The sequence below is a fragment of the Bufo bufo genome, chromosome 4, assembly GCF_905171765.1.
Source record: "Bufo bufo chromosome 4, aBufBuf1.1, whole genome shotgun sequence".
Taxonomy (NCBI): Eukaryota; Metazoa; Chordata; class Amphibia; order Anura; family Bufonidae; genus Bufo; species Bufo bufo.
In genome coordinates, this window is record NC_053392.1 from 618,035,606 (window position 1) to 618,059,174 (window position 23,569).

A 23,569-nucleotide genomic window follows, 5' to 3' on the forward strand; every position below is an offset into this window, starting at 1 on the left:
CTGCCAGGATAACAATTGTAGGCTTAGCCCAAAGACAAACTGTTTGGTGGACACAGTAGTTCCACACCCACTTATTGTTGCAGTCTTATGGACAGATCTGGCTGATCAGTTCTATATTATTTTTGATGTTTCACCACAATTAGAAGGACATTTAATGTTTTTTATATTCTCTTTAAGAAACCTGACTAAAAGATATACATTATGTACAAAAACAAGAATTATAATGAACAATATGAAAAGATCACTCAATATATTATACATAATTATTTATTTTATGCACTTATATAGCGCTACTATATTCCACAGTGCTTTACAGACATTATCATCACGCTTTACCCGGAGGAAACCCACGCAAACAAGGGGAGAACTGAGCCAACGTGCTCCTCATTATGATATTATGCCATAGGAAGAGAACAGGATGATTAATGCAGAGTGAAACTGGACAACTGTTTTAAGTTATACAGAAGACATGATTAGGCAGCAGGTCTCACAATGAAGCTCCACATCTGTTACAATCTGAGTATTACAATGGCTTCTCTTCTAAGTGAATTCTCTCATGTCTAGCAAGATTTGATTTCTGAGTAAAAGACTTCCCACATTCAAAACATGAAAATGGCTTCTCCCCTGTGTGAGTTCTCTCATGTGTAGCAAGATGTGATTTACTATTAAAGCACTTTCCACATTCAAGACATGAAAATGGCTTCTCCCCTGTGTGAGTTCTCTGATGCAGATTAAAGCTTGATTGCTGACTAAAGCATTTCCCACACTCAGGACATGAATATGGCTTCTCCCCTGTATGAGTTCTCTGATGTGCAACTAGAATGAATTTATGATTAAAAGATTTTCCACATTCAAGACATGAAAATGGCTTCTCCCCTGTGTGAGTTCTCTGATGCAGATTAAAGCTTGATTGCTGATTAAAGCATTTCCCACACTCAGGACATGAATATGGCTTTTCCCCTGTATGAGCTCTCTGATGTGCAACTAGAATGAATTTATGATTAAAAGATTTTCCACATTCAAGACATGAAAATGGCTTCTCCCCTGTGTGAGTTCTCTGATGTGAAACAAGATTCGATTTCTGACTAAAGCACTTTCCACATTCAAGACATGAAAATGGCTTCTCCCCTGTGTGAGTTCTCTGATGCAGATTAAAACTTGATTGCTGATTAAAGCATTTTCCACACTTAGGACATGAATATGGCTTCTCCCCTGTATGAGTTGTCTGATGTGCAACAAGATTTGATTTATGAATAAAGCACTTTCCACATTCAGTACATGAAAATGGCTTCTCCCCTGTGTGAGTTCTCTGATGTCTAGCAAAAGACGATTTATGACTAAAGCACTTTCCACATTCAAGACATGAAAATGGTTTCTCCCCTGTGTGAGTTCTCTGATGTGTAGCAAAAGACGGTTTATGACTAAAGCACTTTCCACATTTAAGGCATGAAAATGGTTTCTCCCCTGTGTGAGTTCTCTGATGTCTAGCAAAAGACCATTTATGACTAAAGCACTTCCCACATTCAGGACATGAATATGGCTTCTCCCCTGTGTGAGTTCTCTGATGCTGAATAAAACTTGATTGATGATTAAAGCATTTCCCACATTCAGGACATGAATATGGCTTCTCCCCTGTGTGAGTTCTCTGATGCTGAATAAACCTTGATTGATAATTAAAGCATTTCCCACATTCAGGACATGAATATGGCTTCTCCCCTGTGTGAGTTCTCTGATGCTGAATAAAACTTGATTGCTGATTAAAGCATTTCCCACATTCAGGACATGAATATGGTTTCTCCCCTGTGTGAGTTCTCTGATGTCTAACAAGAATGGATTTCATGGTAAAAGATTTTCCACATTCTGAGCATGAAAATGACCCGTTATCTCTGCAATTGCTCTCATGCAAAAAAAGATTAGATTTCTTTTTACAACGATTCTCACTAGAAAAAATGTTCCCACATTTCTGCTTAGTTCTTGTTTTACCAATCAGTAATTGCTTAGATGAAGGTTTCTTGTGACCAGCGGTATCAGTGGATAGATCTCTGCTGTGAAGGACTGAGGGTACATTAGGAGTTATTGAATCATCTTGTGTGGTATTGTTATCTTCTGCTTCATGATGGGAAGATAAATGGAGATGTCTATAGAAGTCGCTCATCCCGTCTTCCACTGGAAAATTAAACAAAATTATATTATTTTCGCAGCTTTATTGAGACAATTGCAAGCCAGGAAATGTGATCACTACCATCTTCAATTACCTGTAGCATCCCCTGCATAAACACACTGATATAAACTTTTCCCTACCACATATTGTTGAATGTGTCATTCTAAAACCACTGGTTGACTTGTTTCAGGATTGAGGGATCTCCTATCACTGGCAATTCCCTTTGCCCTTTTTGTCAGAAATAGGTGAAGCTCATCTATTCTCAGACCCAAGATTCCTTCAGGATCAAGATCTACCTCCTGTGATCTTGGCTGCCTGGCCCTCCTTGGCAACTTCCTTCTTAGCTCGATCCCATCAGTCTAGAAATCCTTTGGTCTCCTTGGATCTGCAAAACTGTCTTCTCCCCCACCTTCCCCTGCTACCCTGCTGGGCTTCCTGCAACATCTCCTGTGATGCTGGCCTGTACTGAACGGAGACTGGTAAAAGTAATTTACACATTTACTTTTTCTTGCAGAGCCTCCCTCTTGTTTAAAAGGTTCACCTATTTTAAATTGCCTTTGATTGGTCTATAGATAATTGCTACCTTGTCCTTATCATTGATGGTCTTGTGATATGGAAACCAGGTTTTTAAAATTACAAGTAATTTCATCTCAGCAGGTTTGGGTTGGTTTTATCAGTTTTTACCAGCTAATTTGCAAGTGTCCTCCTCCCCTTATTTCTCTTATCATCATTAGATGCCCTCACTTTTCCAGTTATTATTTCAACGGCTATTTACCCTTCATCTTTAGGACCAGGCCCTAATCTGACCGAATGCTTATGTCCTGTACTACTGATCTCCCCTGCAAGGTGGGAACCTGTCTGAGAGGGCATATGGACAACCGGAGCACTCTGACTCGAGAAGGACCCCATGGGTCCACATACTACAGGTTCTTTGGCCTATCGTATCATGTGACTTTTATTCTGAATCGGCATTTAACCTCCAATTATTTTTGTTTGTTATTGAATCTATTCACATTGTGTCACATTTTACCGGTGCCAATGAAGATCAAGGGATATTATGGCTATAAATTAATTATTAATATTAATTGTATCATTAATGATGATGAAGAGGAGGTTTCTCTGAACTTCCTATTATTGTCCCATTAATAAAGGCATTTACAATCAAAAAAGATTGATGAAAGGCTCTTACCATTCACAGACACTGAGATGGGTTTTTCAAGTCCACTTGTCGTTTCACCAGAACTTTCCTGCAAGATGAAAGACATGAGAAAAATATACCCCGCTGCTTATTTCCAGGCTCAAATGAAACACTTTTACAAGAAATTAATTCAGCTATTTTCACACCAGTGGTTTTGCTGGATCCGTCATGAACACCATTGAAAGTCAATGGGGGACGGATCAGTTTTCTATTGTGTCCAAGAAAACGGATCCGTCCCCATTGACTTACATTGTGAGCCATGATGGATCCATCTTACTCCGCACCACATCGCGGACAGAAAAATGCTGCTTGCAGTGTTATTCTGTGCGCGATGGGGATGCAACCAAACGTAACGGAATGCATTCTGGTGCTCTCCGTTTCGTTCAGTTTTGTCCCTATTGACAATGAATGGCAAAACGGAAGCGTTTTCCCCCACTATTGAGATCCTATGACGGATCTCAATAGCGGAAAGGGAAAGCGCAGAAGTGAAAGTAGCCTTAGAGATGAGCGAATTTCTTGAAATTTGCTTTGGGTCCAATTCGAACGAATCACTTCAAGAATTCTATTTGGGTCTGAATCAATTCTACCTCAATTACAAGTGCTCCGATTGGCCTCAGAACTGGTATATCACACTCTAAGATCTCCTAGGACACATATTATTTCTCTTGTGTTTCTTTCTTATTTTCTTCTCTCCCCCTTTTAAGCCCTTTAACATTAAATAATGTCAGAATGACACTGATATGTATAGCTCTGGGTATTTGGGCAGGCATCTGCCTCCAATACGGGACAACTATTGGAATGTTTTTAATTTTAAAAAGTATAACACATGCGACGGCACAGTGTCTTTTTAACCCTTTCACACATTTGGAAACATTATTGACAGTGTTAAGAAGCAGCATGTTTAAAAAGAAACTGTGCCGTCGCATGTGTTATACTTTTTAAAATTAAAAACCTTCCTATAGTTATCCCGTACTGGAGGCAGATGCCTCCCTTTTTTGGGAGCAGCAGTGCATTGAGAAACCTCACAAAAAAGGCAGGCAATGTGCAGCCATTTAGGGGTAGTAGTAATGGCACCAGGCAGAGCAGCAGCTGCAGTACAGTATGGAACACCATGAACAGGCAGGCAGTCACATCACTGGCTGATCATAAATAGCCAGAAATGGCAGATCTATTCATTGTCATCTGCTGGTCAGTCTTGGTGTAGTTGCTGTGACACGCCTGCTGTTTTGCATGTTTGTGCACTGCCTCCTTTCTCTTGGCTCCGTCCCAGTCTAGTGAGTGTGGGGTTAAGGTGTGGAGCTAGGTGTTTTCTGGGTGTGGCCTCATGGCTCTACTTATTATGGAGCTATGCGCCTGAGGTCAGTGGTATTCCTGCCTTGGTTTGTGAAGGAGCTTTGCTCCTCTCTGGATGTTCCAACTATCCAGTGTGAGGGTCAACTAGTTAGACATCAATGTCTCTCCTATATCTCCTGTTGTCCTCTACCTCTCATTATATGTCTCATTATATGGTCTGGGTTTGATTTGGGGTTTTGTTTTATAACTAGTTGTTGTAACATGTCTGGTCTGTTTGTGGTTGTTGTCCAGTATGTTTGCTAGACATTTCCCCTGTCTGTCTGTGCCTTCGGTGAGAGGGCTCCGGGGTTCCCCGGAGGAGGAACCACAAGTCAGCTAGCAGCTCTGCATTGAGCCACCATGCATCCGGAATCTGCATGGGGGTCCAGGTCCAGCTTCTCTGGAGCCGCAAGGAGGAGAGCAGGAGGAATGCTGTGACTATTGGCTTAATGGCACATTTTCAGACTCACAGGTGAAAATTGACATCATCCTGCTGAGACTGAGAGGAGGAGTGAGCCATCCAATCCACAATCTCATCTTCTTTGTCTTCTATAATATTCTGGCACCTACTAGAAGCAAGGGACAACTGTGGTCTGCTACTACTACTACTACTAGCCGGGCGGCTGGTGCTGCTAATACTGTTTGCACTACTACAGCCACCCACATTCTGAATCATAGATGATGAGGCACGGGTAGTGGAAGTGCTCATTAGTACAGAAGGCCCAGGGAGCGGGAAGTATGGTGCTAAGTATTACATACCGCACCCTGGTCCTCTTCTGGTCCGGCGTCAGCACTGCATTCTGTTCTGACACAAGTTTCAGGATACAGTGTGCGACACGCAATATGACCTGACACTGACATCAGGACACAGTGCAGCGCCAGTGCCCGGATACAGTGCTGAACTAAGAGCGGTGGTACCTCCTCAGGGCTTACATATACACTCACCTAAAGAATTATTAGGAACACCATACTAATACGGTGTTGGACCCCCTTTAGCCTTCAGAACTGCCTTAATTCTACGTGGCATTGATTCCACAAGGTGCTGATAGCATTCTTTAGAAATGTTGGCCCATATTGATAGGATAGCATCTTGCAGTTGATGGAGATTTGAGGGATGCACATCCAGGGCACGAAGCTCCCGTTCCACCACATCCCAAAGATGCTCTATTGGGTTGAGATCTGGTGACTGTGGGGGCCATTTTAGTACAGTGAACTCATTGTCATGTTCAAGAAACCAATTTGAAATGATTCGAGCTTTGTGACATGGTGCATTATCCTGCTGGAAGTAGCCATCAGAGTATGGATACATGTTCTCATTCTGTTTACGCCAAATTCGGACTCTACCATTTGAATGTCTCAACAGAAATCGAGACTCATCAGACCAGGCAACATTTTTCCGGTCTTCAACAGTCCAATTTTGGTGAGCTCGTGCAAATTGCAGCCTCTTTTTCCTATTTGTAGTGGAGATGAGTGGTACCCGGTGGGGTCTTCTGCTGTTGTAGCCCATCCGCCTCAAGGTTGTGCGTGTTGTGGCTTCACAAATGCTTTGCTGCATACCTCGGTTGTAACGAGTGGTTATTTCAGTCAACGTTGCTCTTCTATCAGCTTGAATCAGTCGGCCCATTCTCCTCTGACTTCTAGCATCCACAAGGCATTTTTGCCCACAGGACTGCCACATACTGCATGTTTTTCCCTTTTCACACCATTCTTTGTAAACTCTAGAAATGGTTGTGCGTGAAAATCCCAGTAACTGAGCAGATTGTGAAATAATCAGAACGGCCCGTCTGGCACCAACAACCATGCCACGCTCAAAATTGCTTAAATCACCTTTCTTTCCCATTCTGACATTCAGTTTGGAGTTCAGGAGATTGTCTTGACCAGGACCACACCCCTAAATGCATTGAAGCAACTGCCATGTGATTGGTTGACTAGATAATTGCATTAATGAGAAATACATTACATATACATTAGTTAAGCTTGATTTCTTCTGGAAAAACAAAAACAAAAAACATACTTACACCATTGCATAGTTCTGTTATCCATGCTTTGTTTACATGCTGCAGCAAAGCTGTGGGGCGAGTAATAATGCCTGAGCTCTCCCTCATGGATATTTGTGGGTGTGAATAATGTGCCCTCCCCTCCCCCTGCACTGCACAACCTAACCTCGCATACAAACACTGTCACATGATCATCTCCTAGTTCATACAGGCAGAGCAGAAGATCTGCACTACATACATCACACACATATATACAGTACAGACCAAAAGTTTGGACACACCTTCTCATTCAAAGAGTTTTCTTTATTTTCATGACTATGAAGGCATCAAAACTATGAATTAACACATGTGGAATTATATACATAACAAACAAGTGTGAAACAACTGAAAATATGTCATATTCTAGGTTCTTCAAAATAGCCACCTTTTGCTTTGATTACTGCTTTGCACACTCTTGGCATTCTCTTGATGAGCTTCAAGAGGTAGTCCCCTGAAATGGTTTTCACTTCACAGGTGTGCCCTGTCAGGTTTAATAAGTGGGATTTCTTGCCTTATAAATGGGGTTGGGACCATCAGTGGCGTTGAGGAGAAGTCAGGTGGCTACACAGCTGATAGTCCTACTGAATAGACTGTTAGAATTTGTATTATGGCAAGAAAAAAGCAGCTAAGTAAAGAAAAACGAGTGGCCATCATTACTTTAAGAAATGAAGGTCAGTCAGTCAGCCCAAAAATTGGGAAAACTTTGAAAGTAAGGGCTATTTGACCATGAAGGAGAGTGATGGGGTGCTGCGCCAGATGACCTGGCCTCCACAGTCACCGGACCTGAACCCAATCGAGATGGTTTGGGGTGAGCTGGACCGCAGAGTGAAGGCAAAAGGGCCAACAAGTGCTAAGCATCTCTGGGAACTCCTTCAAGACTGTTGGTAGACCATTTCAGGGGACTACCTCTTGAAGCTCATGAAGAGAATGCCAAGAGTGTGCAAAGCAGTAATCAAAGCAAAAGGTGGCTACTTTGAAGAACCTAGAATATGACATATTTTCAGTTGTTTCACACTTGTTTGTTATGTATATAATTCCACATGTGTTAATTCATAGTTTTGATGCCTTCATAGTCATGAAAAAACTCTTTGAATGAGAAGGTGTGTCCAAACTTTTGGTCTGTACTGTACATCACACACGTACACATTACACAATGCAATACATACATTACACATATAGATTACACCCTGCACTACACACATCACAATCTGCACCATACACATCACATGCTGCACCATACACAGCACAAGCGGCCCCATACACATCAAAAGCTGCACCACACATATCACAAACTGCACTACATACATCACATGCGGCACCACACACATCACATGCTGCACCACACACATCACAAGCTGCACTACATACATAACATGCTGCACCATACACATCGCAAGCTGCACTACACACATCACATGCTGCACCATACACATCGCAAGCATGTATGTGGTTCAGTATGTAGTGAATGCAGACAGGCTATTATAGCCAAGTGATAAAGTACAGGGAAGATCTGCCATATTGGACTGGACTTTATCACTTGGCTGCTGTTAGACCAGTAATGGTTCCCTGCATAAATACCCACCTCTTAGGCCCCATTCACACCAGCGCTATTTATTTCTGTTGTTCTTCTCATCTAATGGAGCAGAATAACGAAAATAACGGAAGTGCTGGATCGGGCACGTAAGGGCACTTTCACACTAGCGTTTTTGTTTTCCGGTATTGAGTTCCGTCACAGGAGCTGAATACCCAAAAAACTGATCAGTTTTATCCTAATGCCTTCTGAATGGAGAGAATTCCGTTCAGGATGCATCAGTTCAGTCCCTCTTGCGTTTTTTGCTGCAGTTTTCTCTCCGGCCAAAAATAAAGAACACTTGCCGTAATGCCGGATCCGGCATTAATTTACATTTAAGTGCATTAGTGCCAGATCCATCATTCAGTGTTCCGGCAAAACGGATCTGGCTTTCCGGATGCGCAGACCTATAAAAATGCAAAAAAATATATCTACCAGATCCGTTTTTCCAGATGACACCGGAGAGACGGATCCAGTATTTTAATGCATCAGTTTGCATCAGGATTTGAGCATGCATTATTTTAGTTTTTTTGGTTTTCTTACCTCCACCTAAAAGATTTCAGTTTGTTTTTCAGTTGAGTTGTACAGTTTATAGGTCACATTAAAGGTGGAAAAAGTTCTGAAATTATTTATCTTTGTCTCATTTTTTTACATCACAGAAACCTGACATTTTAACAGGGGTGTGTATATAGTGATATAGATCAGTATATTTCTATATACGTATATACAGTACAGACCAAAAGTTTGGACACACCTTCTCATTCAAAGAGTTTTCTTTATTTTCATGACTATGAAGGCATCAAAACTATGCATTAACACATGTGGACCGCAGAGTGAAGGCAAAAGGGCCAACAAGTGCTAAGCATCGCTGGGAACTCCTTCAAGACTGTTGGAAGACCATTTCAGGGGACTACCTCTTGAAGCTCATCAAGAGAATGCCAAGAGTGTGCAAAGCAGTAATCAAAGCAAAAGGTGGCTACTTTGAAGAACCTAGAATATGGCATATTTTCAGTTGTTTCACACTTGTTTGTTATGTATATAATTCCACATGTGTTAATTCATAGTTTTGATGCCTTCATAGTCATGAAAATAAAGAAAACTCTTTGAATGAGAAGGTGTGTCCAAACTTTTGGTCTGTACTGTATATAAATCATGGGCAAGGCTTTACTTTTTTATGGTTGTCTGGGGGGAGGGGGAGGTGGCTTTGTTGTCCGATTACCTGTATCTGACAGGACTCTTGATTTGACACGGCTGCCTGCACTGGTAGCAGGAGCCATCCGGCAGCCAGATGCAGAGGGAAGGCACACCAGTGGGTCAGGGCTCTGGTGTTTTCACACGGCTGCCGGCACTGGTAAGGATCACGCATGCGCCATCCCTCACAGGAGCTGTCTGGCAGCCAGATACAGGGAGAGGGGGAGGGCGGGCACCCAGGCCCCTCCCTCAGGCAGGGATAAGTCTGTACACGAAACGTCAGCACAGGGAGCCAGGTGGATGACGTCGCGGGTGACATGACCCACATCGGCCCTGCACAATCCCAGTACTATAGAAATAAAATGTAAATCACAAAAGTGTTATTAGATAGGTTATAAGGCACATGGGCATATATTTATATAACTCGGACAACCCCTTTAAAGGGACCAAGAGGTGAGGTGCGAGATATAGGTGTGGCAGGGGTCTACATTAATTCAGGGATCTGATATACGGTCTGTATAAATTTGGGTTCTGATCTTTGTCTAAATAAATTTTGATGCCAATTTGGGACCTGTATAAGTATGGGATGTGTATTAATTTTGGGGTCTGATTTGCAGCCTGTATTATTTTGGGGTCTGTATTTTTTTAGGATCTGTCAGGAGGTATGTATTAGTATTAAATCGTGAGGCAACCTAATTATGTAAAATATATATATATTTTTTAATTGATTAGAATGTCATAAAATAATAAAAGTAGTGACACATTTCTGATCCCGGTGCTGCAGCGTTAATCATCTTGTCAAAATGACACCACATTAAGACCCATGATGGCTGGTCATTACTTTTTAAATTACATTCCGCCCTACCAAACTTACAGGAGAATACAGCACCACATATCTCTTACATCCAGGGATGTCTCCTCTGACGTTCTCATAGTTTGTCAAACAGAAATCCTACTTTTCCATCATCTTCTCACCTTCTTATCACCCTATTCTGCCACCCTCAATAGTTGCTGTTCTCCCCAATACTATACCGCAGATACAAATAGTCCTCCAGACAATACTCGTACCACACAGACCAGAGCCGCATTCATTAATTATTGGCACACAAAATGCCCTAAAAATAATTGCACCCAGCAGATAGTTCCCCTGACAGTAATAGTGCAGCAACCATAGTGTCTCCCAAAAATAGTGTGCCAGGGTGCGCCCCATAGTAATAGTGCTCCCAAAAGTCCCACCAATATTATTAATTCTCTCCAACATTGCCCTTTGTAGTAATAGTGCCCCAAAGGTAAATGTCCACCATTGTGCTCCAGAAGTAATAATGCCTCCATAATTGTAATCATGTTCCTTCCCCATGGTCCCCCAGTAGTAATAAAGCACACCAAAATGCCCACCTACAATGCCCCCAGTAGGACTAACGCCCCTTTTGTGCTCCAGTAGTAATAAAGCCTACCATAAAGCCCCAGTAGTATTAAAGCCCCCAGTGTGCCCCAGTAGTAAATATGCCCCCAGTAGAGCTAATGCCCCCCAGCAGTAATGACAGCCACGACAGTATGCCACAGAAATAATAATGTCTGCCTATAGTGCCCCAGTTGTAATAAAGCCCCCATAATGTGTGCCAGTAGAAAAAATCCCCTCTTATAGTGTACCCAGTATGGTTGCACCAGGTACTGAAGTCTCGATACTTTTTCGATAGTTTGGTATCCGATTTGATACCGGGATTGGCATTTTTTCACTATTGTGCAGCTTAGAATCAGTCACTATCAGTGAACATGGTGCGTGCAAAGCTCAGCGCACACCATGTTCTCATAAGCAGCTGCAGAGTGAAGAAGAAGGGAGAACGTCCCTCTCTCCTCACTGTGACGCGGTCAGCCACAGCCACCAATAAAGTAACTGGGTGGCCCGATGGGGGAGAGCCAGGGAGAGAGGGAGGGGGATGAATAGGAGGGCAGGAGAGAGATAAACTCACCTTAGTCCTCAATGTTGATAAGTAGAGATAAGCAAATTTTTCATAAATCTGATTCAGACGGTTGCCGAATTTCCAAAAAGATTAGATTCAATGTTATTCAAGATAAATCGTGATAAAAAACAGCAGAGAGCCTGTATATTGGTGTAGAACACTGTGCATTGCAGAAAGATGCATAGAGAGTCCGCTGTGGTAGTGAAACAGTACTGTGAGTCAGGATGACAGGCGTCACTCTTAGAATCACTTCACACTTCACTTATTGGGTTAGTAATGGGGCCAAAACTGACCAAATAACTCAAGTGTAAACTCAGTCTTACAGGTCAATGTTAGCGCCTGGTATGAAGAACCGCGCAGTGGCCCAAGATTTATACTTTAGAGTGAAAGTGCGCACTCCTTTTACACTGTCATCCGCTGATTCCACAGATTTCTACAGAACCTGTTATGTTTCACACCGATACAAGTAGAGCCTGCTCCCCCCTCCCCTCCCCCCCGACAGAGTCGAGCGGATGTCAGCAGTAAGTTTGTGTTGACGTCAGTGGTTATTTTGCCCTTCTTCTGATCTGTCATAAGAGCAATGCTCAAAAAAGGGATCCTGTCTGTTGAGCATCCTCCTTCACACGGTCAGCATTTGGTCACTAATCCATCAGTATTGCTAAGGCCAAAAAAAACAGGCGTGGATCCTAAACAGAGATGACACGTGAATGGAATATTTGCATGTCTTCTGTGTTTCACTCCTGCTTTTGGCTACCAAATCATGAACCAATCCTGATGCAAAATAGGGACCATGTGATACAAGCCTTACAGCTGCTCCAAAGACGGGATCCTTCAGTTTTCCGTCATTCTGACAGATCAGAAGAAGGTTAAAATAAATGATGATGTCAATAAGGCCAAACAGGGAAAATAGAGGCCACGTCATAGAGGTGGCAAAAGCATGAGGAGTCCACACACAGTGGCCCAGTCACAGAGTGGGGAGGTGGAGGGCACAAGCAGTGGCGGTAACAGCACAAGATGGTGGGTGGCAGTAGGAGAACATGGCAGGTGTCTGGCATCAGGTGAGTGGCAGCATCAGAATAGTGGCTGAAGCAGGTAGTGGAGGAGGAGAGGTGAATTAGGTGACAAAGTTTGGGTGTGGCACGAGAATTATTTAGCCTGATGCATCAGGCACTGGTGTGTGGAAATCCTGGGTGAACCACTCCTGATTAATGTCAGGTCTGTCTCTCCACATTTTGGGTGAAAAGGCGAGTTCTCCTTGGGGTAATGTCATGACCGGCGTCACACGAAGGGAGGGAAATGGGAAGGCCCTGTCCAAGGGAGCGGGAAAGGTGGTGACCCTTGACTCACCTTGAGGCTGGCACCTGTACGCCGATCACGTGCCTAAACCCTGGCTTTCCCTAAGATGAGCCCCATGTAGTGAACAGGGCGGTGGGATCACTAGTCCGCACCACTGACACTAAAGGAAAACACCAAGTAGAGGACAGACAAAACAGACAATCCCAGGTGGGCGACAACAGCAGACAACAAAAGCCCAACAGGGATCCGGAGGGTAACACTCTGGAACAACAACCAGGGAACACAGCTACTCAGCTCCAGTGGGTCAGTATAGAAATCCAGGCAGGAAGCTCTATATCTGGCAACCAGAGAAGTGGGATTGGGGAATATAAGGAGGTTGGGAGTGCTGGACAAGAAACAGCTGAGGAGAAGAAGCTACGGATCCCTGAGTGAGCCAAAAAGGGTTGCAAGGCAAACCCACAAAGCTACCATTAAGAAGCAGCATTATCTTTATACATAGAGCGCGCAGCCACCCGCTGCGACTTCCTGACCCCGGATATAACGGAGTCAGACGTGGCTCTTGACACCCTCGTGACAGTACCCCCCTTTCCACGAGGGGCCTCTGGACACTCAGGACTAGGTCTCTCAGGATGAGAGGCATGAAAAGCCCGAACTAACCTGTCTGCGTTTACCTCAGACGCTGGAACCCACGTTCTTTCCTCGGGACCGTAACCCCTCCAATGCACCAGATATTGAAGGGAGCTGCGGACCCGGCGAGAATCAACAATTTTGGATATTTGAAACTCTAGATTACCATCCACAATAACAGGAGGGGGTGGCAGCGGTGATGGTTCTAGAGGTGGAACATACTTTTAGAGTAACGACTTATGGAAGACGTTATGGATTTTAAAAGTCTGAGGTAGCTCCAGGCGAAAAGCCACGGGGTTAATGATGGCTATTATTTTGTAAGGACCAATGAACCTAGAACCCAGTTTCCAAGAGGGAACCTTTAATTTAATATTCCTAGTAGATAACCACACATAGTCATTCACACCTAGGTCCGGACCTAGCGACCGTTTCTTATCAGCCATGCATTTATATTTATCTCCCATATTTTTCAAATTAGTTTGCACTTTCTGCCATACAGATGAAAACCGTTCCTCTTCCGGAACCCCAGAAGACCCCCCCTCCTTGAAAGTACAGAATTGGGGATGAAAACCATATGCACCAAGAAATGGTGACTTGCCAGTGGATTCCTGACGGCGATTATTTATGGCAAACTCGGCTAACGGTAAATATGATGACCACACCTCTTGGTTTTCAGACACAAAACACCTTAGATATGTCTCAAGGTTTTGGTTGGTACGCTCAGTCTGTCCATTCGACTGAGGATGGAAAGCTGAAGAAAAGGACAAGTGTACCCCCAAACGGGAACAAAAAGCTTTCCAAAACTTAGAAATAAACTGGGTTCCCCAATCCGAAACAACATCGGAAGGGACCCCGTGAAGCTTCACGATTTCACTGATGAATACCTGAGCAAGAGTCTTAGCATTAGGTAGTGCGGGTAACGCAATGAAGTGTACCATCTTGCTAAACCTGTCTACTACTACCAAGATAACTGTTTTACCCGCAGACAAAGGTAAGTCAGTAATAAAATCCATTGACAGATGTGTCCATGGCCTATTGGGAATGACAAGTGGCAATAAAGACCCTGCAGGACGTGTATGAGAGACTTTCGCGCGCGCACAAGTAGAACAAGTAGACACAAAATCCATAACATCCTGACGGAACCTTGGCCACCAAAAACGACGAGACAATAGTTCCAAGGTTGCTTTACTACCCGGGTGCCCAGCAAGTGCCGAATTATGATGTTCCTTTAATAATTCGAGACGCAGGTTTAACGGTACAAACAATTTCTCTGAGGGGCAAGAGACCGGAGCGTCCCCCTGGGCCTCTAACACCTTCCCCTCCAGAACAGAGTGTACCGCAGAGACAACCACTCCCCTTTGTAGAATGGGTACCGGATCACTCACATTACCCCCTCCAGGGAAACAACGAGATAATGCATCTGCCTTAGTATTTTTTGCCCCAGGACGATAGGTAATAACAAAGTTAAACCTGGTAAAAAATAGCGACCACCTAGCTTGTCTAGGGGTGAGACGCTTAGCTGATTCGAGGTACAGAAGATTCTTGTGGTCTGTAATCACCGTGACGGGATGGATTGCCCCCTCTAAAAAGTGACGCCATTCTTCAAACGCTAGTTTAATAGCTAATAGTTCCCTATTGCCAATATCATAGTTCTTCTCCGCTGCAGATAGTTTTTTAGAAAAGAAAGCACAAGGACGCCATTTGCCAGGAGACGGACCCTGAGACAATACAGCCCCCACTCCCACCTCTGACACATCTGCTTCAACAATAAAAGGCTGGGAGACATCAGGTTGGATTAGTACAGGTGCCGAGGTAAACCTCTCTTTTAGAGAGGAAAAGCAATTTAAGGCTACTTTCACACCTGCGTTCGGGTGTCCGCTCGTGAGCTCCGTTTGAAGGGGCTCACGAGCGGCCCCGAACGCATCCGTCTGGCCCTAATGCATTCTCAGTGGAGGCGGATCCACTGAGAATGCATCCGTCTGGCAGCGTTCAGCCTCCGCTCCGCTCAGTGAGCGGACACCTGAACGCTGCTTGCAGCGTTCGGGTGTCCGCCTGGCCGTGCGGAGGCAAGCGGATCCGTCCAGACTTATAATGGAAGTCAATAGGGACGGATCCGCTTGAAGATGAACCATATGGCTCAATCTTCAAGCGGATCCGCCCCCATTGACTTTCAATGTAAAGTCTGAATGGATCCGCTCAGGCTACTTTCTGACTTAGAAAATTTTCTAAGTTATAATGCAGACGGATCCGTTCTGAACGGATGCAAACGTCTGCATTATAGGAGCGGATCCGTCTGATGAAACATCAGACGGATCCGCTCCGAACGCTCGTGTGAAAGTAGCCTTAGCGGCGTCAGACCATTTAGAAAAATCAGTCCCCTTCCTAGTCATGTCAGTAAGGGGTTTGACAATCACCGAATAATTTTTAATGAACTTTCTGTAGAAATTTGCAAAGCCCAAGAACCGTTGCAGTGCTTTGAGGTTCTCAGGAAGATCCCAATCTAAAATTGCCTGGACCTTCCTAGGATCCATACGGAAACCTGAGGCAGATAATAAATAACCTAGGAACTCTATTTCCTGAACGGCGAAGACACATTTTTCAATTTTCACATATAATTTATTCGTCTGTAGGACCTGCAGTACCTGTCTGACATGCACCTCATGTGTTTTCAGATCAGACGAATAAATTAAAATATCATCTAGGTATATCACCACAAACCTGCCGATAAGATGACTAAAAATGTCATTAACGAAATGTTGGAAGACAGCATGAGCATTGGTCAGGCCAAAAGGCATGACTAGATTTTCATAATGCCTCTCAGGGGTGTTAAAAGCTGTCTTCCACTCATCCCCTTCCTTGATACGAATCAGATTGTAGGCCCCCCTAAGATCAAGTTTGGAGAACCACCTAGTACCCGCAATCTGATTAAACAGGTCAGGAATGAGAGGAAGAGGGTAAGGGTCTCGGATGGTTATCCGGTTTAGTTCGCGGAAATCTAGGCAAGGACGCAGGCCCCCCATCTTTCTTTTTAACGAAGAAAAACCCTGCAGCCACGGGTGAAGAAGAGGGTCTGATGTGTCCCTTAGCCAAGCTCTCGGAAATATAATCTTTCATGGCTTGTCTCTCCGGACCCGAAAGATTATATAACCTGGTCTTGGGTAATTTTGCACCGGGAATCAGATTAACCGGGCAATCGTAAGGACGATGAGGTGGTAACTTCTGGCAACCCTTTTCAGAAAAAACGTCCTCAAAGTCCGAAACAAATTTAGGTAGAGCAGCTATGGAGGCGACTAAGCAATTGCTATTTAAGCAATTTTCTCTGCAATGCTCACTCCACTCCAATATCTCCCTGGCCTGCCAATCCACCACTGGATTGTGCGCTACCAACCAGGGAAGACCCAATACCACAGGAGTGGGAAGCCCCTCCAGAACATAACATGAAAGACACTCGTTATGGTGGTCCCCTACCCGAAGGTGTAAGTTATGGACAATGTGAGTGAGGTTTCTCTGAGACAGAGGAGCAGAATCAATAGCGAATATGGGAATAGGTCTCTGTAGCGTACAGAGAGACAAACCCATAGTGTGGGCAAAATGGGCATCTATCAAATTTACTCCTGCTCCACTGTCTAGAAAGAAAGAAATAGTCTCCGTCTTAATACCAAAAACAACAACCGCTGGCAACACAAATTGAGATGTTCGTATGGAGGAAACGTATACCCCCTGGCTGACATCCTCCACACAGCCTGGGGTTAGTAGTTTTCCGACGGTCTCTTGTTTTTGGGAAAGGAAGGACAGACATTAATGAAATGACCTCTCCCCCCACAGAAAAAAACAAACCTCACGCCTACGGCGAGCCTCAGGAGGACGGACCTGACGAGTAGTTCCTCCTAGCTGCATAGGCTCGTCTAAGTCCGTACAGACTAACTGCTGCTTGGGAGGGGTTACCGATGGCTCAGGATTTTTCAATCTGTCCCTCAGACGTCTATCTATTCTGATAGAAAGGGACATAACAGCATCAAGGGAAAAGGGAGTCTCATACAGCGCAAGCGCATCCTTAATCCTTTCGGATAACCCAGAGCAGAACTGACTCCTGAGAGCCGAGTCGTTCCACTGGGTATCCGTAGCCCACCTACGGAACTCTGAGCAATACTCCTCTGCTGGCCGCTCTCCCTGTAGGAGTCTCCGTAATTTTGATTCAGCCAGAGCGACTCGGTCAGGGTCATCATATATGAGACCCAAAGCCCCAAAAAATTCATCCACTGAACGGAGACCCTGGGAATCAGTGGGTAAAGAGAACGCCCAGGATTGCGGGTCCCCCTGAAGCAGGGAAATAACAATCCCCACCCTCTGTTCTTCATTACCAGAGGAGTAAGGGCGCAGCTTAAAATATAATTTACAGGCCTCACGGAACGTCACAAAGTTGTCCCTTCCCCCAGAAAATCTGTCAGGAAGAACAACCTTGGGTTCCGCAACAACCTGGTTACCCGTAGCAACCGCTGGGCTTGTGGTCTGTTGCAATTGCTGCTGTTGCTGGAGGACCGACGACTTCAATCCTGCCACCTCCAAAGACAGGCCTTGAAGTTGCTTAGTCAAAGCAGTAATGGATCCATACTGGATTCTAAATAGGCAGAAAAAGAAAAAAGTAGTCTTTTTTTTTTTTTACCTATACAAAATAAGGGCCAGATATAATGTCATGACCGGCGTCACACGAAGGGAGGGAAATGGGAAGGCCCTGTCCAAGGGAGAGGGAAAGGTGGTGACCCCTGACTCACCTTGAGGCTGGCACCTGACTGCCCTGACGTCCCTAGACGGGTTCCTCACCCGTACGCCGATCACGTGCCTAAACCCTGGCTTTCCCTAAGATGAGCCCTACGTAGTGAACAGGGCGGTGGGATCACTAGTCCGCACCACTGACACTAAAGGAAAACACCAAGGAGAGGACAGACAAAACATATAATCCCAGGTGGGCGACAATAGCAGACAACAAAGGTCCAACAGGGATCCGGAGGGTAACGTTCTGGAACAACAAGCAGGGATCACAGCTACTCAGCTCCAGTGGGTCAGTATAGAAGTCCAGGCAGGAAGCTCTATATCTGGCAACCAGAGAAGTGGGAGAGAGGAACAAGAGTGCTGGACAAGAAACAGCTGAGGAGAAGAAGCTACGGATCCCTGAGTGAGCCAAAAAGGGTTTCAAGGCAAACCCAGAAAGCTACCATTAAGAAGCAGCATTATCTTTATACATAGAGCGCGCAGCCACCTGCTGCGACTTCCTGACCCCGGATATAACGGAGTCAGACGTGGCTCTTGACACCCTCGTGACAGGTAATTATGCCCTCGGCCACACTAAACAGCCGCTCTGATGCCACACTACTGGCCAGGCAGGGAATGTCGATGTGGGGTAGCAGGGTGCAGTCCAAGTAAGCCACCACCAGCTGGTTCAGGTTCTGCTCCAAGTCTTGCTGCTGCTGGTGGGTGGTTTCTTCAGTAGGCGGGTGAAGAAAACTGCTCATCAGAGACTCTTGACTTAAAGGGGTTGTCCCACTTCATTAATTCTGTTTAACTCAATTTACTATCCCCAATGAACATTTATTCCTATCTATGTGATTAAAAAAAATGCTTTGCTCTTCTGCAAACAGCTTCTAATAGAAGCTGTTGTTTACATTGGTGTCCCATGGATACGGCCGGCTTTTCGCCGGCCGCATCGTTTCGCCGCGCCTGCGCACTACAGGCAGAGAAATAAGCGGCCGGCCTCTCCATTACATGAGCGCGCACGACCGCGCATGCGCAGTATATCCACCGCATCTTAGATAGAGCTGCGCATGCGCGGCCGTCCGAACAGTTCGGGCGAGACAGCAGAGTGAGCGGACGGACGTCGGAGGATACTGTAAGTATAATATCTAATGGCCCACTAATCGACCAACGATTATTGAACTCTGCAATAGAGTGGGTTCATAGTGAATTCAATGGGGGCATATTTATATATAGATCTTTGGGCAACTATATTATGTCTATTCACACTGGGGGCAACTATATCAATTTTATGCACAATGGGGGCAACTATATTATAACTATGGACACTGGGGGCAACTATATTATAACTATGGACACTGGCAGCAACTATATTGATTATATGCACAATGGGGGCAACTATATTTATTATATGCACAATGGGGGCAACTATATTATATCTATGGGCACTGGGGGCAACTATATGATAGCAATGGACACTGGGGGCAACTATATTAGATTTATGGAAAATGGGGGCTACTATATTATCGCTATGGACACTGGGGGCAACTATATTATATCTATGGGCACTGGGGGGAACTATATTATATTGATGGGCACTAGGGGCAACTATATTATAGCTCTGGGCACTGGGGACAACTATATTATATTTATGTAAACTGGGGGCTACTATATTATAGCTATGGACACTGGGGGCAACTATATTATATTTATTGAAACTGTTGGCTACTATATTATAGCTATGGGCACAACTATATTATATTTATGGAAACTGGGCTACTATATTATAGCTATGGACACTGGGGGCAACTATATTATATCTATGGAAACTGTGGGCTACTATATTATAGCTATGGGCACTGGGGGCAACTATATTATATCTATGGAAACTGGGGGCTAACTATATGAGTTTTATGCACAATGGGGGCTACTATATTATATCGATGGGCACTGAGGGCAACTATATTATATGTATGTACACTGGGGGCAACTATATTATGGGGGCGGATGGAGGAGGCACTTATGGGGGCGGATGGAGGAGGTACTTATGGGGGCAGATATGCAGAGATGTGTATGTGGCGGTTTAGAATCAATGCGGGTGAAATATAGAATCAGATGTAGCAGAGCTGAATAAGCGCTGTTCAGTCACAGTACTAATGGTGAAGGAAATAGACGGATTTAGCAGAGATGTGTATGTGGCGGTTTAGAATCAATGCTGGTGAAAGAGAAACAGATGAAGCAGAGCTGAATATGCGGCTGTTCTGACACAGTGCTGGTTGAATAGAAAAACAGATGTAGCAGCTCTGTATATGTGGCAGGTCAGCATCAATGCTGGCAAAAGAGAAACAGATGTAGTAGAGCTGAATATGCGGCTGTTCTGATACAGTGCTGTTTGAAGAGAGAAACAGATGTAGTAGAGCTGAATATGCGGCTGTTCTGATACAGTGCTGTTTGGAGAGAGAAACAGATGTAGTAGCGCTGAATATGCGGGTGTTCTGACACAGTGCTGTTTGAAGACAGAAACAGATGTAGTAGAGCTGAATATGCTGCTGTTCTGACACAGTGCTGGTTGAAGAGATAAAAGGACAGATGTAGCAGAGCTGAATATGCGGGTGTTCTGACACAGTGCTGTTTGAAGAGAGAAACAGATGTAGTAGAGCTGAATATGCTGCTGTTCTGACACAGTGCTGGTTGAAGAGATAAAAGGACAGATGTAGCAGAGCTGAATATGCGGGTGTTCTGACACAGTGCTGTTTGAAGAGAGAAACAGATGTAGTAGAGCTGAATATGCTGCTGTTCTGACACAGTGCTGTTTGGAGAGAGAAACAGATGTAGTAGCGCTGAATATGTGGCTGTTCTGACACAGTGCTGTTTGAAGAGAGAAACAGATGTAGTAGAGCTGAATATGCGGGTGTTCTGACACAGTGCTGTTTGACGAGAGAAACAGATGTAGTAGAGCTGAATATGCTGCTGTTCTGACACAGTGCTGGTTGAAGAGATAAAAGGACAGATGTAGCAGAGCTGAATATGCGGGTGTTCTGACACAGTGCTGTTTGAAGAGAGAAACAGATGTAGTAGAGCTGAATATGCTGCTGTTCTGACACAGTGCTGGTTGAAGAGATAAAAGGACAGATGTAGCAGAGCTGAATATGCGGGTGTTCTGACACAGTGCTGTTTGAAGAGAGAAACAGATGTAGTAGAGCTGAATATGCTGCTGTTCTGACACAGTGCTGGTTGAAGAGATAAAAGGACAGATGTAGCAGAGCTGAATATGCGGGTGTTCTGACACAGTGCTGTTTGAAGAGAGAAACAGATGTAGTAGAGCTGAATATGCTGCTGTTCTGACACAGTGCTGGTTGAAGAGATAAAAGGACAGATGTAGCAGAGCTGAATATGCGGGTGTTCTGACACAGTGCTGTTTGAAGAGAGAAACAGATGTAGTAGAGCTGAATATGCTGCTGTTCTGATACAGTGCTGGTTGAAGAGATAAACAGTCAGATGTAGCAGAGCTGTATATGCATCTATAAAGATACATAGTGTGAGGTTTATACACAACTGGAGTACAGCTGTAATGGAAACAAATCTGCATCAGTGCTGGGGGGTGGGGGTCGGTCAAGCTTTTGGGCTAATGTATAATATGGAATTATAGTTTTTGATGCACAGAATGGGTTTGTAAAAGATCAGACAGAGATTTTATGTGTAAAACTGTACACTGAGCTCACTTCACATGGCTCTGAGTGACCATTCCCCTCACAGACACTGCAGACTGATGAGTCATACTCTTCACATGAACGAGCAGTGCTCAGTGTGATGTCATAAGGAGGTGTGGCCGGCCTTCACTCTAGCTGCCTAAGCCCGCCCAGCCTTAGCTGCAGAAAACCAGGAAGTACCAGCAGAGCTGGCTGCAGGTGAAGCTGATTTAGCAAAGTGGGAAAACCCCTTTAAGTTGCTGCTGATGGAGCTGGTACTGCTCCTGCCCCCCCCCCCCCCCTCTCCAGCAGCCATGGCAATAGAATGTGAGCACGGAGGGCCCCCCCAGTCAGACCTTAATGAGGGTGGGTGATAGCGTACATAGGCAGCGGCCAACTTACTACATAGTACACTGCTCAAAAAAATAAAGGGAACACAAAAATAACACATCCTAGATCTGAGTTAATTAAATATTCTTCTGAAATACTTTGTTCTTTACATAGTTGAATGTGCTGACAACAAAATCACACAAAAATAAAAAAATGGAAATCAGATTTTTCAACCCATGGAGGTCTGGATTTGGAGTCACACTCAAAATTAAAGTGGAAAAACACACTACAGGCTGATCCAACTTTGATGTAATGTCCTTAAAACAAGTCAAAATGAGGCTCAGTAGTGTGTGTGGCCTCCACGTGCCTGTATGACCTCCCTACAACGCCTGTGCATGCTCCTGATGAGGTGGCGGATGGTCTCCTGAGGGATCTCCTCCCAGACCTGGACTAAAGCATCTGCCAACTCCTGGACAGTCTGTGGTGCAACGTGACGTTGGTGGATAGAGGGCATAATGTAACATGTAAACTGTAAATCATGTATACATAGACTGACTGTTGTCAAAATTAATTTTTCTAGTGCCTGATAAAGGCCCAATAAGGCCGAAAACGTTTGCATATATTGCCGTCTTTTTCCAAATAAATTAACTCACGGAAAAAGAAAACACCTTCTTGCTGTGATTTTTGTATTACTATATTACGGGTGGGGACCCTATCCACAGCACCTAAAGAGGCAGGTAGCCACAAAGTCTGGCAAATATTGTTATTCTTCCCAATTTGGAAGGCTCCTGCTGAAGACCGCACCATGACAGAGAATACCCTGTCCTACACTGAGGAAGAGATATCCACAGTGTTATCCCAAGTAACTCTGTCAAATGAGTTCCTCCAAACCCCAGTGGCGGACCTTCAGACAAGAGACCTTGAAAAGCAATCAAGGAGACTCCAGGGTTACGAACTTCATAGCGTAACCTTCGCAGAGTACATTAAAACGCAACGGATCCCAAGAGGACTGAGAATGAGAATTCAACCAACCTTCTTCAGAGAGAACAAGGAATATTGCATAAGATTCGAACAAATCCTAAATAAGTGCTCATTTGACTTAATGACACTAACTCTCAAATACCTTCAGACAGCTATAACGGATACACAAACAAAGATCCATTCCATTGAACTCGAATTAAAAGCAATTACTCCACCAGAAGAATTCAAAAAGCTTCAAGACAGAATTTCATCAACTCTAATGACAGCCAGAAAGGAAATTGAAACCATTAAAAGAAAGAAATTCCTACGGGATTGTGACGACTATAAAAATAACAACGTTTACAACTGGTCGGAAGGCAACGCATGAGAGACAGATCATCATCCCGAGACTCTCAGATGTCCACTTCTAGCAACGAGCAAGCAAAACAACCGAATCGCGGATTTCGGA

At 44.4% G+C, this 23,569-nt stretch overlaps 1 protein-coding gene across 1 annotated transcript in view; it reads right to left on the bottom strand.

Moving 5' to 3' along the window:
- Positions 1-305: 305 nt before the first annotated feature.
- The window catches only part of LOC120999673 (zinc finger protein 260-like), a 44,353-nt gene continuing 21,089 nt past the window's right edge, over positions 306-23,569 (bottom strand). The window contains exons 3-4 of the mRNA XM_040430687.1: positions 3,351-3,408; positions 306-2,166 (exon numbers count right to left, since the gene is read on the bottom strand). Coding sequence (XP_040286621.1) covers positions 524-2,166; positions 3,351-3,408 — 1,701 coding nt within the window. The 3' untranslated portion in view covers positions 306-523. The remainder of the gene's footprint in view (positions 2,167-3,350; positions 3,409-23,569) is intronic.